The sequence below is a fragment of the Trichosurus vulpecula genome, chromosome 3 (genome assembly GCF_011100635.1).
Source record: "Trichosurus vulpecula isolate mTriVul1 chromosome 3, mTriVul1.pri, whole genome shotgun sequence".
Lineage (NCBI taxonomy): Eukaryota > Metazoa > Chordata > Mammalia > Diprotodontia > Phalangeridae > Trichosurus > Trichosurus vulpecula.
Window position 1 is genome coordinate 335,669,947 of NC_050575.1, and position 20,120 is coordinate 335,690,066.

At 38.6% G+C, this 20,120-nt stretch overlaps 2 protein-coding genes across 4 annotated transcripts in view; one reads left to right on the forward strand and one right to left on the reverse strand.

Annotated features, from left to right (window-relative positions):
* SPTBN1 (spectrin beta, non-erythrocytic 1) overlaps positions 1-20,120 on the reverse strand; it is a 280,165-nt gene that overhangs the window by 217,737 nt on the left and 42,308 nt on the right. The window lies entirely within an intron of this gene.
* Positions 9,245-10,169, forward strand: LOC118841392 (40S ribosomal protein S2-like). The gene has a single exon (XM_036748786.1). It carries the CDS (start codon positions 9,262-9,264, stop codon positions 10,129-10,131), a length of 870 nt encoding a protein of 289 aa, XP_036604681.1. The 5' UTR covers positions 9,245-9,261; the 3' UTR covers positions 10,132-10,169.

Genomic DNA, 20,120 nt, shown 5'->3' on the forward strand with positions numbered 1-20,120 from the left:
GTATTACCCAGAAATCTAAATCTGGAGACACAGCCTGCCTCTGAATGGCAGTTCAAACTATTTCCATTGCTTGAGTTGACACTTGAGGGACAAACTATAACAACACTAGACATGGGTTGATATTTTCCAAAATGAATCCAAAATCTGAACCTTTTCAAAGCAATAGGAAGATGGAGTCGAGAGACTTATCAAGGAAGGGCCATTACCTTTCAAGAATAATCACTTCATCTTAATGGGTTTAAATTAAAACCTCATCATCTTGAAAAAAAATATGTTCAATTTTGCATAAAAGTTGAGTGACATTAGTCATGACCATCACCAAAAGCCTGGTACCGAGACAGTGAAAGTAAATTAGGTGTAATTTTGGATTCCTAGAAGATTCAGATAAAATTATTCATGGTTTTTAAAACATCATGGACATTTTGTATCAAGGAAGAGAAAAGCATTCCTTATTATTACTGGAAAATCTATATATCTGTGTGATGGTAAAAAAGATAACAAGAATTATAATAATGATATGATGCATTTATATAGGCCCTTTCTCCAAAGTCAAAGTCTACCCTAAACAACTCTTCCCAAGATAAGCAATGTGTGTGTGGTCTTTCATATGAAAGAAAATGAAGATGCTGCTATCCCACAGCCAGAGATGCTATATGTACCCTGACTTGTTTTTTTCCTAAAATGCGGACTCATTGTTTGCATTGAGATAGCCACACTTACTTTCTCGATGACCTTTGCGACTAATAACATGTACATATAAAAAACAGCTTGTTGGTGGGATGGGTTTTGTGTAGGATGCAGTGTGTGTGTGTGTGTGTGTGTGTGTGTGTGTGTGTGTGTGTGATAAATGGCCCATGCTGGAATCAATCTTTGATTTAATTAGCACTATGCTTTATGTGACCTTCCAAGCTACTATAATTGCTCAGATATCCAGATTGGAGAAAATATCTTTATACAGACTCTAAGCTCCCCTCACCACCCCCTACTCTATCCTGCTTATTTTATAAAAACAAAAAGAAAATAAATGCACAGAGTGATTGGGAATTTTGAGGCCATGTCATGGAAGACCTGAGATTAGAATTTACTTAGCTTCTTCCTCAACCTCAACAGGAAAACAGTTGATTTCAATTCTTGTTATTAAGCAATCAGGCTCTCAATCAGCAAAGGAAATGAGCATCTTTTGGGGGGGGGGGCGGGGTTTCAGCATATTATTTTTAAACCAAAGTAAAAAAATTCCAATATTTGTACAATGGAACCAATTCAATCTGAAATTTTAAATTATTTTTGGAGGGATTAAAAAAAGTTCCTTATGTAAAAAAGGAATGTACATTCTCATAATTGAGTATTTCTAAAGTTTTCTTGATTAAGTACAAGATGAAAGACATCTATCCTTCTACTTTAAAATGTGCTAATATAGCAATATCCTCTTTTCCAAAATGCCTACAAGACAACAATATGGGCTTTATTTTCCTTGCCCCCCACCAAATTTTTCAAAGCATTAAGATGCTTCCTGTGTAAAAACTGGCTGTAATGATGATAAAGAATGAGTTAGAGAGTATGGAAATTGAATGCACTTCCAAAGAACCAGTCTCTTTTATGGTTGTAACTTGGGAGTGAAAATCAGAGACTTATCTTCCACTTCTTGAATTCTGAGTAGAATATGAATCAACTCAAAGTTGTCCTTTGTACTGTTAAAAGTCAAAGGACTAACCAGAGGAAAGTTTTCTAATCATATTAACTACAAAGTATAGGGAAGTAGCCATTCACCATCAGTCATCTTTCAATTACATATGATCTTAGGGAATATGGATAATAGATGTAAATTCCCCAGGAGGTGTATATTTATTTATAAATCTTAAATTATAAATATAGTATAAATTATAAATACCTATTTATAAATGTAGGCAGCTTGGAATCATGAAGACTCATCTTCATGAGTTCCAATTCGGCCTCAGACACTTACTAGCTGCGTGACCCACAGCAAACCACTTAACTCTCTTTGCCTCAGTTCCTCAAGAGCTAGAGAAGGAAATGGCAAAACCTCTCCAGTATCTTTGCCAAGAAAACCCCAAACAACTAAACATGCAATTTGTAAATGTACTCTTATATACATGGAATGGAAGACTACACCATTGAGCCCTGTAATAAGCATTTTCAGAATACTTGGCTGATGCCAGTAGATTATATAAACTGTAACCTCAGAACTTAGCACAATGTCTGGCGCATAGCAGGTGCTTAATAAATTACTGAAGGAGTGAATGCAGTTCCTGCATGGATTTTGAAAAGTGTATAGGCATTCTATAGCTGGTACTAGTTCACTAACTACAAGGTAAAGAGAAACCTCTTTGGTTGCCTAAGGAGCAGGAATTGGGTTTCATTCAAAAGCACTAGTCCACAAGGGCCTATTCCCTTGGTCTGTCTTTTTCCTGCCTGGCATGCTCAAGTGAGGCAATAAGGACTGAGTTGTTAATGGGGAGAGGAACCTTGGACTTCTATCTCCCCACCAAGGCCAATACCATGTGACCCATGGACACATACATACATAGCTCTACTGTGGTTGCTTCTATCTCTGTTGTGTCTATTCTTGGAAAAGGGGGATGGAAATGGCGATGATGTTATGAGCTTTGAAAGGTCAAGGAAGTGAGCCGTAAGGAGTCTATGCTAGGTTTTGTGGCCAACGAGTCCAACAAGAAGACCCTGAGGACTGACCTTTGGGGCCCAGTTCAGCAACAGCAGAGATGCCGATTCATCTATCCATCAGCCATGCCTCATTTGAAAGTAAACACGATGGAGGAAATGCAATGTAAAAACTGTGTTAAGTTGGGGCTGATTCTTCCCCTGAAACTGAGGTGGTGTAGAGGACAGTGTTCCCTCCTCTCAGATGTTTGGGAGTAAGGGAAGGTGTTTGTACTTATTTCCTGGCTATACCATGGAAGTAAATACCCCTTTGTAAAAGCTAACTGGTTAAATGGACCTGAGACATTAATTATTGGAGGATAACAGTTTATGTGTATGTGGGGAACATGCCAGAAGGGCTCAAATCAATAACATTAAAGATACTTCAACCCCTCGTGGGTATCCCTAGTACTCTGAGGGGTGACCCTCACTTTAGATGAGTGAGTTCAGAATATTGCTACTTATGTTATAAAGCTTATATAAAACATACAATTATTTTTAAATTATTAAATTAACATGAATTAATATTTCATCCTAGGGTCAATAGGGAGCAAATGGAACTTGCTGAGTAGAAAAAAAGACATGATCAGATATTTGCTTTAGGAAATCACTTTGGCAGCTGTGTAGAGGATAGATTGAGAAAAGAAAGACTTGAGACATGGAGACCAGTTAGCAAGCTATTGCATGCAAGAGGTGATAAAGATGTGAAGTAGGGTGGTAGCTGTGTTAAATAGAGAGGACACTGAGGGAAGAGATGCAGAGGTAGAAAGTACAACACTGGGCAAAATCTGGCCATTCCTACCTTTCCAGGCTTGTTAGACCTTATACTTCCCCCCTCCCCATATACTCTTTGATCTAGTGACATTTACTTCTTTGCTGTTCAACAAAAAAGACACTCCATCTCCTCACTGAGTGTTTTCACTGACTGATTTCTATGCCTAGAATGCTCTCCCTTCTTATCTCTGCTTCTGGGATTTCCTAACATTCTTAAAGTTCCAATTAAAATCTTTCCTTCTCCAGGATGCCTTTCTCAACTCCCCTTGATTCTAGCATCTTCTCTTTGTTATTTCCAATTTATCCTGGATAGATCTTGTTTGCAAGTTGTTTTCCAGGTTAGACTATGAGCTCCCTGAGAGCAGGGACTAATTGCCTTTCTTGTAAACTCCAGCACTTTTCACAGTACCTGACACAAAATAGACAATAAACATTTACTGACTATATGGTGTAAGAAAGAGTGAGGAGCCTAAATAATCTTCATGTCCTGCAGGATGTCAGTGTGTCAGTGCCTGCTACAGAAAGAGGGAAGATCATGAGAGGAGAAGGTTGGAAGAAAAAGATAATGTAGTACATCTGTAATACATGTTGCAAATTATCCAAATCTACTCTTCCTGTTTGAAACCCTCTATCCTGCTCAAAAGGGCTCTTACTCACTTGCCACCTACCCCAGGGCTATAGCCTGTCCTCTGAAGGGCCCTGCCAAAGCCACACGGTGAACTGGGGGACAAGTGGTGGGTATGTTTGGGTGAAGGTGGAGGCAGAATGTTTTCAATGGCACCTGCCAAGCTGCCACTGTGGATATTGGGGTAGTACTTGGATCATAACTATCTGAAGATTGGATTCCTGGTCCCAGAGGAAGGAAATTGGGAACTTGTGTAGCGAAAAGAGGGATGGAGTATGGGAAGCGTTAAGGGATAACAGTGGGCATGGTTGTTACAGACACTAAGTAGGATGCAGTCCATCTTCTCATCTTATTGGTTGATCAGGTATCCTCTTGGATCAGATAACAGCCTCCTGTAGTCAAACCATTGTCCCTACCTTGTGTAAGACCTGGTGCTAGATGCTGAGGATATAAAGATAAAGAAGGCACAATTCTTGCTCTCAAAGAGCTTACAATATAATTAGAGGAGGGAGGATGGGAAGGAAAATCAGACGTTCACAAATAACTAGAATACGAGGCATAGCAGAATATGAAAAGTAAATGTCCAAACCAACAGAGTACTATGGAAAATCAGAATGGGAAAAGATCATCTTCTTTGCAGAGGAAAGCATTTGGGAGTGGAGATACAGGTCATGGAAGATTTTATGGAAAAATGGCATCTAAGTTAGACCTTCAAAGAAGGGAGGGAAATCAACATATATGGATTGGGAAGGAGGATAAAGGAGAAGAGTCTATTTCAGATATGGAGGAACCAATGCCAGTAGAGGCACAGAGATGAAAACTAGCAGGACAAGAAAAGAGTATGGTTGAGTACACAAATTTGGCTGGAATAAAGAAGCCAGAAAGCGGAGTAACTGAAATATGGCTAGAAAAGAGAGCTTAGAATTAAATTGTAGAGGGTCTTAAATGCCAGTATAAGAATGGAAAGCCACAGAAGGTTTTCTAATAGAGGGGGGAGAAAAACTAAGTGATTTAGAAGACTAGCGAACTACAGCCAACTCGAAAGTTATCAAGAATTAACTGCATTTTATATCTTACTAGACTTGCTCTTTTTACAAAAAAACCAAAACTTTAATTCATTAATCAAGAACAGCTAACTAAATGCATGTTGAAAAGTCAAGAGGCACATGGATACCAACTCTGTAAGAATTACAGAGGCTAATTCCCATGACACTAAATTCTTGACAATAGACCAAAACTGCCAGTGATACTTAGCTGAACAATCATACTCCCAAACCCTAAATGTTAATTAATAGATTAAAGTCAACCTGGAGGGAAATCTCTAGTGGCATGCAGCAAGGTTTTTTCCAGAACCTGGTTCCTGATTAACATTGTTATCAAAATTACTTGAAGACATAGAAGGCATGCATATCAAGATTGGAGATAACATAAAACTAGAAAGGATAGCAAATACATGGAATGATCAGTTTAGACAAGCTAGAACATTGGGATAAAACTAAAATAGATAAAATTCAACAGGTATAAATTTTAGGACCTACAATTAGATTTTTAAAAAACAAATCAGTGCACAAGTGATAGATGACAGTCAGCCTAACAACAATGTGTGTGAGAAAAAACAAACAGAATTTGAGCTGATTTTAAGTTCAATATAAGTATGAGGTAGACACTAAAGGCTGCATTAGTAAAAGTGTTAGTATATAAGACAAGGGAGATAACAGGTTGGCTTAACTCTACACTAGTCAAACCACAACTGGAATTTAACATTTAGTTCTGGGTGTCCTTTTAAGAAAATCATTGACAAACTAGAAAGCAAAAAATGGCAACTAGGGCAGTGAAGGTCTCATTACCACTATATCATATCAGAAATGGTTGTTTATCCTACAAGGCAGATGGAGGTATACCAAGGCAATAAGATATAGGGACTGTGCTATGGGGACACAAAGAAAGGTAAAAACAAAAACAAAACACTGTCCCCAAAGACATCGCAATCTATTTGGGGAGGGGAGTCTGGGGACAACACAACATACAGGCAACTATATTCAAACAAGAACTATACATTGGAGATAATCTCAGAGACAGGACACTAATACAAACAAATACTGGGAATGACATCTTACAGATGCCATATCAAATGTGTTCAAAAAACAAAACCAAGACCAACTGTGTGAAAGTCAAACCTCAGCTTGATACAACAAAAAGACTTCTAACAATTACAGTGTTCAACATTTAATCTTAAGAAGGCTACATATCCTCTCTGGGTCTCTTGGATGAAGAACCCAGTGGGAATTTCTTAATTTCAAACTGAATCTCTTAACAGTATATTACTTCTCTTACAAAAGGCAGTGTGTGTATCAGAAAGTATGTTGGTCTGGACTCACTAGACCTGAGTTCAAATCCCAGTTCTGTCACTTGCTACTTGTGTGACTTTGGGCAATTCACTTAACCTCCCTGAGTATCCGTCAATTTTCTTATTTAAGACCTATTAAGTCTTTTCTAGTGCTAAATTTATGACTCTATTCCCTTTTTCCCACCATTGGATTACTTTATGCAAAGAAAATCTTTGCAAAAAAAAATTAATGAAGTGTTGCCTTAACTACAGAAATACTTTGTATAAATGCATCTAAGTTTCCCTTGATCAGTATTCCTTCCACTGAAAATAGTACTTAAAATGTTTTTATAGCACAGGTGAAAACATTTGTTTCATACATATCTATGGAAATATCTAACAAAACTAATGTTTTCTTTTGAAAAATTAAACAGTTCTCTCTTAAGAAGGCACCAATCACAATATTTGTTTATTGGGGAAAAAACAATTTATATAGGAAATGCTGGCTAACATTGGTGTGACCTTCACTGTCAACTAGGGCAAGTCATTCCGTGTCTTTGGTTATCTCCAAGGAGGGATCCTTTTGTTACTTGTATAAACTATTGGTTGAAAACTTTGGGTTTGATCTTGAATGGAAAATGTTTTGGTTTCTACTAACTCTGGCTCAACCATATGCACTGCATGTGCACATTCTGTATAGCTCTATCAATCAACAGCTAACATTTTTATAGGCTTAGGGCACTTTACATGCATTATCTCATTTGATCTTCACAACCTTGACAAGGGAGGTAGCAAAAATATAGATGATGAAACTGAAACTCAGACAGGGTTATGCCTTGCCCAAGGCAGTGCAACCAGTAAATGTCAGGTCCAGATGTTGAATGTAGAGCTTTAGACTCATAATCCATCACTCTTTTCTCTATTCCATGCTGCCTAACAAATGGTCATTGAGCCTTTTTGTTTGAAAGCTACCTGGGGTTGGGAATTCAAGAATAAAGATTAAAAAGCACTTTGATAATAATATTACCTCTGTTGAGTTTTAAATAGGGAGTTAAACTTACATAGCAAATCTGAGTTGGACATTATTCATGCCACAAAGGTACAAATAAAAAATTAGGAGAGCATTCCTTTGCCCCATCAAGATCTCTCAGGTCTGAGATTTCAGGCAGCTTCCAAATCATTTCTAGATAAGTGAGGATTCCCTTACTTTCCCCTGACTAGTTTTGGCCCTAGTGGAATGGGGGAGGGGTGAGAGAAAGGACTATTTCCTTTTTTTTCTTTGTACCCCCAGGACACAAAGTTCAGTGCCCAGCACACAGTAGGCACTTAATAAATTCTTGCTGATTCAGTGCTTGCTTGATTGGGCTCCTGTTAGTGTCTAGACAAGTTGCCTAAAAAAAATCAAAGGGTTAAAAAAAAAAGCCCCACTCTGAATCAGTCACCTGGCATTGGAAACCTGTGTGACTTTGGGCAAATTCTTTCACGTCATTATTTTCTCAACTGTGAAACAAAGGGTTTGGACTAAATGACCTTCTCTGAGGTCCCTTCCAGCTCCAGTTTATGATCTTAATAGGGGCTCTGGATTCTCTTTCATATTTCTCACAGTCATATTGAATAGATTCATGTCTATGTTTTTTTCTTAAGACTTTAAAGAACTATACAAGAAAGGTAAAGAAGTTATTTTTTAAACACTTATCTTAGAAGGCGGGCCTTTTCTTTGATCCTTTTGTTCCAAAGGTTGTTGACCCCTTTTGTGTCATAGACTCCCTAGGGCGGTCTAGCCAAACCTAGCAACCTCTTCTCAGAATGATGTTTTTAAATTATTGAAGGAAATGCTGAATTTCAGTTAGAGGTTAATGAAAATTTTAAAGTAAATATTTTTCCTATCCATGTTCATGGACCTGCTGAAATCTATCCTCCAAACCCAAGCAGCAACCCAGAATCACTGAATCTCAGAATTGGAAAGGCTCTCAGATTCCAGCTAGGCTAACCTTTATCTGAATAAGAATCTATTCCTATACAGTAGCAAATGGCCATTTGGTCTTTGCTTAAAGATCTCCAGTGAGAGAGAATTCACAGTATCTCAAGGTAACTTATTCTCCTTTTGGATCACCTCTAAATTTGTTACCATTTCCCTTAGGGAGGTTATATTTGCTCTCTGGGACCAAGTAAAACATACCAAATACTTGAAGACAGTTAGGCTGTCCCCTTCGCCCCTCCCCCAAGTCTTCTCTTCTTAAGAATGAGCATCTCCAGTTTCATCAACCAATCCTCATGTGGCATGATCTTTGCCATTTTGACTGCCCTCCTCAGGATATTGACCACATTATCAATGTCCTTCCTAAACTGCACATGATATATGCAAAATAAGCACAAGATAGATATTTTTAAGGGGGAAGAAGGAAGGCATTAGCAGTTGGGGAAATCAGTAAGGGGTTCCTGTAGAAAGCAGTGTTTGAGCTGGGTCTAGTGGACATTTTAGGTACGGGGCACAGATAAAGGAAAGATACAGAGAAGGGTGATGGAGTGTAATGTATGAAGAGTACCAAGAAATCAGTTTGGTCAAACTATATAAAGTATGGAAAGGGAAAAAATATATATAATGAGGCAGGCAAGGTAGGTTGGGGCCAGGTTGTGAAGGGCTTTAAAAACCAAAGCGAGGAAGTTTATATTTTCTCTTAGAGGCAGTAGAGAGCCACAGAAGTTTATTGAATAAGGGTGTGACATGGTTAGACCTTCACTTAAGACTATTCTAGCAACACTTTAGTGTTCTGACATGCCTACTGAACTGCTGAAAATCCATGGGTCATGAGGAATATGTTAAAAAGATGTGCTCTCTTCTACTTCTAGTGAACACCAAATGGCGGACGACGCCGGTGCTGCAGGAGGTGCGGGAGGCCCCGGGGGCCCCGGAGTCGGAGGTCAGGGTGGCTTCCGCGGTGGCTTCGGCAGTGGGGGCCGAGGTCGAGGCCGGGGCCGTGGCCGGGGCCGCGAAGCCCGGGGAGGAAAGGCTGAAGACAAGGAGTGGGTTCCTGTCACCAAGCTGGGCCGCCTAGTCAAGGACATGAAGATCAAGTCTTTGGAAGAGATCTATCTTTTCTCACTCCCGATCAAGGAGTCTGAGATCATAGATTTCTTCCTGGGATCTTCATTGAAGGATGAGGTTCTGAAGATCATGCCTGTCCAGAAACAAACTAGAGCTGGGCAACGTACTAGGTTCAAGGCTTTTGTGGCCATCGGTGACTACAATGGCCATGTTGGTCTGGGTGTCAAGTGCTCCAAGGAAGTGGCCACAGCTATTCGTGGTGCTATCATTCTGGCCAAGCTGTCCATTGTTCCTGTGAGACATGGCTACTGGGGGAACAAGATTGGCAAGCCTCACACAGTGCCCTGCAAGGTCACTGGGCGATGTGGATCGGTTCTGGTGCGCCTGATCCCCGCTCCTAGAGGTACTGGCATTGTCTCAGCTCCTGTGCCTAAGAAACTCCTGATGATGGCTGGAATTGATGACTGCTATACTTCTGCAAGAGGCTGTACTGCCACTCTGGGCAACTTTGCTAAAGCTACCTTTGATGCCATCTCCAAAACATACAGCTATCTAACCCCAGACCTGTGGAAGGAGACTGTGTTCACTAAGTCTCCCTATCAGGAATTCACCGACCATCTTGTGAAGACTCACACTCGAGTGTCTGTCCAGAGGACCCAGGCAGCTGCTGTGGCAACCACATAGATGTTTTTAATAAACAAACTGAACTATGCCTGCTAAAAAAAAAAAAAAAGATGTGCTCTAATGTCATTAGCTTTCAATGAAGACAAGAAAGAAAGTAAATCTAAAGACGAGCAGACTGACTGCTAGGGACAAAAATCCCTGTTCTGGGGCAGATGCAGAAGGTGCTAAGTCCATAAAGGCACAGATATATGTGAGCAAAGACACTACTCACATTGGGTTTTCCAGTGCCCAATGTAAATGAGAAGGGAGACTGTTTACTTAGAAAATAAGTTGAAATACTGGCTGGCTTCCCACAAGATCTTTGTCTTCATCTCCTATTGCAGTGAGCAAGGAAATCAAGTAACATATCAGGATGGAGACACCTGTTCTGGGGACAAGTGAGAATGGATGAACAAGGGCCAAACATGCCTTTTTAATGAGTTCAATAAAACAAGTTGCACGTGACAAAAAGATTTAAAAGAAAAACCACAACAACACAAGGGTCCCTGCATTTATATCCAAGAATGTACCTTCTGGTCAAGACCTTTCTGAACTGAAGACCTCAAAGGGATTACTGCCCTAGGGCAGATATCAAGGCTAGAAAGGGTAGTTCTTTTTCTTTTCTCTTGAGACTACAGAGATCTAGTTTGTTCAAGCATGGCTCTCTCTCAACACTTATTAAGAGTGGACTGAACAATGCCTGGCCCTCCCCATCCAGGAATGTTAAGCCTTCAACCACCCACATACTCTAGAGACTCTAGATGACTCCAAAGTCAGTTGTCGTTTGGTCTAAGCAAAGAACTATGACAGAAATATTACTTTTCCAATGAGAAAGATTTTTCTTTGTACCTCTTTGTTGTTGTTATCATTCAACTTCAGGCTCAATCTGCTAATACCTACATACATAATCCTATAGGAAAAGAAGGCAGGAAATCACTAACACACAGGCACATGCGCACACTGACTCACATACTCCAGCTGCAAAAAACATATTCTCAAAAGGTAGATATTCATTTCATCCTCCTCTGCAAAAAGGGCAAGTGGCATGTATCTCCCATCTCTGCTGTCGCCTCCTGGTGCCAAAAATAGACAACTATGTCAGGAGGAGCCTCTTCAAATGTAAACCAATCCCTCACAGAGGAATATGACAGGTAAAGCTAGACTGATCTGCTCAGGTTTGGCCATGCCTAAGGCTTTAAAATTGACACCAGCTGCAGATTACTTTCTACATTCTTAACCTTTTTTTTTTTTTTTAACCAGCTCCTGACAAGACTAACAAACCTTTAACCATCAGCTTCCAGATAATGCTGGGATAAAACCATTGGAAACAGAGGGAGAAAGAGAAAAATAAATAAGCACCCTCTACCACAGCAAGTCAGTTCCCTACAGTTGCTAAAAGTCTGCCTTCCCATCCCTCCCCTCCTGTCTCTGCCCACCCCACACTCAAAGCTCTCATCCCATGGGAAGGTAAGAAAGAGAGAGATCTGGTATCATTTCCAAGTCAAATGAGTTGTCAAGATAATAATAACTCCACTCTTGGATGAGTAGCCTGAAAAGAAAAATATACACAGTGTTTAAGGTTTGAGAAGAGATGACTGATGGGTAATGGTTTGAAGAGAGGAGGAAGTCAGGGAACGCAGGACAGAGATGGAAATGACCCAGAGAAATTTAAAATGAATTTTGTGTTCTTCTTACACTGAAAATATTTTTGTTATCAAGTATGTCCCCAAATATATCAATAATTATCTACGCTACATAATTTCAGAGATCCTGTAAATAACTTAATGCAGAAATTCTACTGTTCATTAATTCCTTCATATCGAAATTTAAGAAGCACTATTATGCGCTAACCACTGGGGCTATAAAGATTTTTTTTTTAAAAAAGATAAGATCCTTGTCCTTTACTGGTTTCCAAACAGGAAAGATAAGACAGGCACAGAGAGAAATAAATGGACTTCAAAGGAAAGTGTGATAAAAAAAAATCAGAGTACAAAGTACAGAATGGCAATTCAATTCAGCTTCAGAAACATTTGTTAAGCATATACTAAGGAAGAACCTTAGTAGGTACTTAATGAATAACTTAACAAATAACTTGCCCAAAGTCACACAGCCAATATGGGCCTGAGCCAAGACTTGAACCCAGATTGTCTTCCTTTGTACTAGAGCATTTTCCTACACATATCATGCTACCTCTCTAAGATGATAAATCACAGGGATGGGTACAGCTTTACATTGATAAAGGGGGATTTCCTTATTCTATATCAGTTGCTGACCTTCATAGGTAGAAGTGGTTCCCAATGCCAAGTCCAGTTGAAAAAGAATTGCAGCAAGCAGGGTATTAAAAGGCAAGAAGGCATCTGATTGGGGGAGGAGGTCTGGAAGGCTTCATGGATGAGTCAGCACCTTGGACTGACCTAGAAGGTTTTTAACAAGCAATTGTTGGGGGGGAATGAAAAAGGGGCTTGGAAGCAGACTCCAGCAATAACAAAAAGAGGGCACGAAATCACAAGAATGGCAAAATACAGGACGTGTTCAAGACCTACAAGTAGTCAAAAGTGACCAGAGCATGAAATACAGGAAGGGGAATACTATGAAATAAAGGTAGAAAGGTTAGTGGAGGCTCAAAATCCCTGAATGGCAGGCTGAAAACTTTAAATTTTATGCCTTAATAAAAAGTTACTGGAAACTTTTGAACAGGGAAATGATATGAGTTATGCATAAAAAAGATTAATAGGATAATTGTGTGTAGGACAAACTACACTGGAAAGGAAAATCTGGAGCTAGGAAGATGAGTTAGAAGGGTATATAGTCTAGGGTAGTGGTAATGAAGGATGTGGTAGTAGAAATAGAAAGGGACAGAGGAGGAGGACTTCTGAAAGCAGAATGGAAAGGATTGTGGAGGGCCTGAGTTGAATAGCTGTGTATGAACACAAGGGAAAATGACAATGACGTGAACAGAAATAGGGAAGTCAGGAAGAGAAACAGAGTTGCTTCTTGTTGTGGTCCTTTTGGGGATGGGATGGGGTGGGGGTTGAGTTTACCTTTTAATGGACATCAGGAGGAAGCATAAGATACCAACAGCTGCCTACATTCCCATTCTGACTGTCCTCCATTGGGATATTTTTATTCTTTTTTTCCCTCTGCCCGCATCAATTCAATCAATCAACAAACATGTGCCAGGCACTGTGCTGTGCATTGGGGATACAGAGACCGAAAAAGAGAAGCTGTCTCTGCCCTCAAGCAGCTAGCAGTCTTTCCAGGGGGATTATACATACAAAATACATACATACATATGTGTATACATACATAAACATATCTCTCTCATATATATGATAATGGGAGGATATGAGGAGTTGGGGGAAATCAGAAAATGCTTCATGTAGGTGATGCTTAAGTTAAACTTTCAAGGAAATGAGAGATTCAAAGAGGTGGCGGTAAGGAGGGAATACTTTCCAGACGTAGGGCAAAATCTGTACAAGAGCTCAGAGGAAAGATTGTGTGTGTTTGTATGTGTGTCAAAAAAAAAAGCAAATAGGACCATTTGGCTAAACTGTAAGGTAATATATAGCAAGACAGGGAAAATAGATTGGACCCTGGGCATGAAGGACCTTGAACACCAATCAGTAGAGTATGATTTGACCATATGGGTCACAGGGAGCCTCCGGAGTTTAGACAGTAGTGGATTACAAAATTACTTTGGCTGCTGTGTAGAGAGGATGGATTAAAGAGGGAAGAGCTTTGAGGCAGGGAGACCAATTAGGAGGCTGCTGAAATAGTTCATACGAGAGGTAATGAGAACTTGAATTAAAATCCTAGCAGTGCTAGCAAAAAGGGGAGGGATGGGAGAACTCCTATGGAAGGAGATTTAGCAACTAATTAGATATAGTGGATAGGAAAGAATAAGGAGTTGAAAATGATTCTGAGGTTGCAAAGCTGGGTAACTCTAAGTTTGGTTACTCCCATCAAAAATATAAAATTTGGAAGGGGATAGGTTTAGGGATAAAATTAACAAGTTCTGTTTCCAACATGTTGGGAATTTTCTATAGGACAACCAGTTCCTATAGTCTAACAGGTAAAGTTGGTAATATGGGAATGGAGCTCAGAAGAGAGACAAGAGCTGGAGCTGCAAAAGTGGGCCTAGTTTATCTAGACATGATATTTAAACCCAAGGAAGCTGATGAGGTCAAGAAGAGACAAGAAGTCTTAAGGCTCCATCAAGGGAGGCTATCACTCAAGGTGATACAGAATAGCTTCTAAATAGCTTATCTTGTCCTTGACAGGACCAGAACTATATTATAAAATGAGAAACACAAAAGGGTGCTCCCTATTAGACACGCTGTTTTCACAATACTCCTGGAGATACTGGGTCAGTGGGTAAATACAGGATCAAGTCACCACTTTCCATTATAGGATCACCATATATCCTAGTGACTAAATTAACTGGGGTGGGAAGAGACTCATGGAAAGACCTCAACTTCAGTCATTAAAGCTTCATATACAGGATATAATATATTTACCTTTATGTTTCATTATTTTTCATATCTTGCCACTTATCAATAACCCCCTCACAGAATCCTCCTTTTAAAAAAGGAAAACTTAAATGAAACCAATTGATGTGCATCTGACCTCCTGTGCAACATTCTAAACCCATAGTCTACCACTTCTCTACTGAAGACAGGTCTATTTCTTTCATCATCATTCTTGAGCTCACAATTTATTTATTTATTCATTCATTCATTTGTTTATTTATTTTTATAATTTTCTTTTTTTTTTGGAGGGGGGAAGGCAGGGCAATTGGAGTTAAGTGACTTGCCCAAGGTCACACAACTAGTAAGTGCGTCCATTGTCTCAGGCCGGATTTGAACTCAGTTCCTCTTGACTCCAGGACTGATGCTCTACTCACTGGAGCGTATAATTTAAATAGAGGATATACCTAACACTGGTAACTATCCCCCAACTCCCACACCACTGAACCTAAATAATAATAACAGCTGACATTTCTATAACACTTCAAAGTTTATAAAGTGCTTTACATATATTATCTCATTTAATCTTCCCAGTAACCACATGAAAGAAGTGCAATTAATACCCCCATTTTACAGATAAGAAAAATGAGGCTAACAGAAGGATAAGTGACTTCTCCAGGTTCATAGAACTAGCTAGCATCGAAGGCAGAATTAAAACCCAGGTTTTCCTAACTCCAAGTCCCAAGTTGTATCTTGACAAACAGTCAGATGACACAGTGGATACAGCACTGGGCCTGGAGTTAGGAAGACCTAAGTTCAAACACAGCTCAGAATACTTACTAGTCGAGTGACCCTGGGCAAGTCACTTGAATTCTCTCTGCCTCAGTTTCTTCATCTGTAAAAAGGAGATAATAATAGCCTCTCCCTTGGGATTGTGAGAATTAAATGAGATGTTTGTAAAGTACTTAGCACAATGCTTGGCACAAAGTAGGCATTTAATAAATGCTTGTTTCCTTCCTTCCTTGCTCCTTTATCCAAGCAGATAACTACATAACCAAATCCAACTAAAAAGAAAAGATTGGTAATGGGGGGAGAGGGGAGGCAAGGAATATTTGAAACTCAAAAACCTGTGGAACTGAGTGTTGTAAACTAAAAATAAAAAAAATAAAATATTTTTTTTTAAAAGAAAAGATTAGTAGGGTTGGGGAGGATTAGGACATAAGAAAACCAACGGGATGAATAAGATTTTGGAAACATACAAGTTACAAGCATATCAGGCACTTTGTTGTAGGAGTAATAGGTCACAATCAACTAAGAACATGCATTTATTAAGTACTTGCCAGGTGCTGTGCTATGGGCTGGGGATACAAACTAGATGATGAGAGATTGTTGTGATTTTCTGTAGGGTCAATCTGAACCAAGAAAGGAGAATTCAGGGAAAGCAATCTTTTCACATGAGAGGTAGTGAGACAAAATGCTCATTAGATTCCTCCTTTCCCATCTAACCTATTACTAGGGGCTACTTATCTTTTAATAAAGAAACTTTACTTTCTAAAAAAAATTAACCTCAACTACTGAAAAATAAATCTTCAGCTGACAAATGAGATAACATACACAACAAATGAAAAGCAATCCTTATTTAAATGCTTATATTTGGTTAGATAAAACTACAGAAAAAAGGCTTCCAATAAGTCCAACCCCATAATGACAATATAAGAAAGGCCCCAAATGATGATGGCCTTTCTCTGGAAGGGGAAGGCAAAGGAATAAAAATTAAAGTAAAATAGAGAAGATCAGAAATACAGTAACTGAACTTAATAGAAAGCACTTCTGGGAAAACTACAAAACTGTCCAACAGATATTAGATCTAGCATAACATCTAATTTCCTGCAGCACAATAAACTCAAAATGAATGCATGACCTTAAGTTTAAAGGTCATAACCATAAAAAATCAGAAGAGAAACAGAAAAAGTACCTTTCACACCTATGGCTTAGGGATGAATTCTTAACCAAACAAGATTGTAATGATTGGAAAAGATCATATACACACACATATAATTTATATTAAATTATTTATATATTAAAATATTTGCATGAACAAAATTTATGCAACTAGAATGGAAAGAGAAGTGGTCAACTGAGGGAAAAACTCTGTATCAAATACTTCTTTTAAAAGAAAGCCATTCCTCAATAGTTAAAGGATATAAACAAATAATTCTCAAAAGAATGGCAAACCATAAACAACCCTGTGAAAGAATGCTTCAAATCACTAAAATGAGAGATGCATATCAAAACAATTCTGAGGTCTTCCCTTAAATCCAACAAACTGGCAAAGATGAGAAAAATCATTGTTGGAGAGGTTGAAGAAAGCTAAGCAGACTAAAACAATATCGGTAGAGCTATGGATTTATCCAAGAAATTTGGAATTATACCAAGAAGGTGACTAAAAGGTCCATACACTATCATCTATAGATTCCCAGGGAGGGATAATGCCCCAAGGAGATCAGTAACAAAAAGAAAGGTCTCATATACAAGGAATCAGTCCCTTAAGGTGAGTGCTTACCAGGAGCCTAACCTCAGATCTGGGGATATAAAGATAGGCCAAAAACAGTCCCTGCCCTTAAGAAGCTTGCATTCTACCTGGGGAAGACAAAAATTATGTAAATAACAAAGTAAATACAAGATATATACTGAGTATGTGGTAGATTGTCTCCAGAGGAAAAGCAGTAGCTTGAGGGAGGACAAAAGGTACCCATAAAAGGTAGGATTTAAACTGTCTTAAACCAAAATATCTTTAGCAGCACTTTTTGCAGTAGCAAAGAATCAAAAATAAACTAGATGATAACAGTTGAAAAATGACTAAACATGTTGTGGTAAGTGAATATAATGAAATACTACCATATTGAAAGAAATTATGACAATGAATAGAGAAAACTAGAAGGACACATATGAACAGATGCAAAGTGAAGTAAGCATAACCAGGAAAACAATAAACATAATGATAACAACAATGTAAGTCAAAAGAATTAAACAATTAAAACTGAATGTTGTGAAATTATAATGACCAAGCTTGGCTCCAAAGAAGACATGTGAAAAGATATCTCCTTTCCAGAGGTGAGGGGCTGTAGAACACTACAGGTGATGTCAGACTTTTTAAATGTGTTGATTAGTTTTGCTGAATAACTTTTCCTACCCCTTTTTAAAAAAAATCTTCGTTTACTCTATTGGTACCAGTCATGATCATTATGCCTGTCAGATCTTTCTCTAGCCACCACTTCCCTACATACATGTGTTGTCTCCCCTCTACCTTAGAATACAATTCCTTGAGGGCAGGGATCACACATTTCTATTCCAAATCCTTGGCATATTGCATTTAATAAATGATTTTTATTCATAAGAGATCATTCTCTGGAAAGGGGAGTGGGATACAGTGGAAAATGTAGTTGATGTAATAATAAAAAATAGTAATAAAATTTATTTTAGAAAAACCATGGAGTTGGAACAGATGATCTCTAAGATGTCTTCTAGCTCTAACATTTCTATGACTATTAAAACTATTAAACCAGTTATGTGTCTTATTAATAAACTCTGACATTTCTGATCTACATATTATTTCAGGCACTTAAACCCTAATCAAAAAAGTGTTAATGCCATGGAAACCGGACAAAAACTATATAAATGTAAATTAACAACTGCCTGATAATAATCATAGCTGAGATAGGATCTGTTAACAAGCCTTTCTTAAGTGGCTTTTATGTTCCAGACTCTGTGTAAAATATTAAGAAAACAAACACAAAAATACATATGGTGCTTCAAGATTTGTAGAATTTCCCCTACTTTGATCTTCCTATGGGTATTATTATCCCCTCAATTTATAGATGAGGTAAGTAAATCTTTGGGAGATGAAATAGCTTGCTCAAAGTCTCCTAAGTAGTTAAAGGGTCAATTTGAACCTAATTCTCGACTCCTGGCTCAACATTGTTAATATCTGCACCATGCTGCCTTCTAGGCTCTGACCTGACTCTCTTTCAAAGACAAGGTCAATTGGAAACCTTTCTTCCTTTGTGCTCTACAGTCTTCTTTTGGTAAGATGCCAGGAGCAAAGCTTACACACATCACTAGCAAGTAGCTATTTCATTGCGACATGCTTGCACCTGTCCCATTGTTAGAAGTTGAAACACTGTTATTTACAGATTTTGTAAACTGGGTTCAGCCACAGTGTCTCCCTTCTAAAAATTCATTTCCCAAAATATCTGAGTTATTTTCCCAACACAAAGCACAACCCTCGCTTTTCCTATGACACACAAAAGACAAAAATTACCAAAAAGTATCCAAATGACCTTTGAAGACTATTTCAAACAACCAAGAAAAGGTAAGGAGGTTTATATAAAAATGTCAGGATAGGCCCTATCTTTTATTCCTTGAATATACAGAAAGCTTCACCTTCTACAGTAGTTCTATGGCTATGAGAGATGGCTTTATGAGAAAGCAAGTTACCCATGTGGTATAATTTGAGGAATTCCAGAAAGCCCTGAACTAACCCAGCACCTGAAATCTACACATTAGTCACTCTGAGTAAAAGCATAGAAGATCTCGGATGAAATTCAGTTATCTGGAAAGGGTAATATAGTAAAGTCACCATCAGCCATAGCTCAAATTAATTTCTGATTAGCAACTGTCACCTAGAGGGCTTTGAAAGGAATAAGACACAGGAAGGCCGAGTCAATTTTTAAAGGGGAAAACAAAGAGTCCAAACACTGGTGCTGCTCAGGTCTAGAATCACACTAGAGGGTCTGTTGTGAGGGTGCAGAAAGGACAAGGGAAAGGCCCATAAACTTGACCTGTTCCACAATTGTGCCCAAGGCTAGCCACATACATGAGCTCTATATCTACTTTGTGGAGTTTCATAGGGAACAGACCTTCTTGATTCTGCTTTCCTGGCAGTTTGATTATTATTCTAATCACACCAGTCACACACACCACACACACACACACACACACACACACACACACCCCAAAAAATTGCCAACAAAAGGGAACCCGACCATTTCTATTCTAACTATGTCATCGCAGAAGGCTTGTATAAACTCTCTGGGCCTCATTTTCCCTCTGTCTGTAAGATGAGAGTGGTTTGGAATAAGTGCTTTCAGAGATGCATTCCAGATCTAAAAGTCTATGATTTAAGACACAAGAGACTCTGATAGAGTGTGCAATTATTTCCAAAAAGCAGGGTCTCTTGCGGTAAATGCAGAAAATCACATAACAGAGTCAAGGGCAGGGCTGATTTATTAACAAATTATTTCAATCCAGTGTTTGGGTTATGTTTTAGGGGATATGGTTTGAACAAGAGTAAGATTAAATTAATGTCAAATGTGTTGTGTTGAGAAGAATATGCAATGCACTAAGTTCATAAGAGCAGAACATTTGCTAAATTCCTCACTTAAAGGGAATTTTAAAAAATAGATTGGAAAAGAAAGAAATCCTCATGTATTCTTTCAATATGAATCTCCTTTAATATTGTGTGACATCCCCTCCCATCCATAT

Coding starts and splice junctions, on each gene's coding strand:
- LOC118841392 (XM_036748786.1), top strand. CDS start 9,262: ATGGCGGACGACGCCGGTGCTGCAGGAGGTGCGGGAGGCCCCGGGGGC.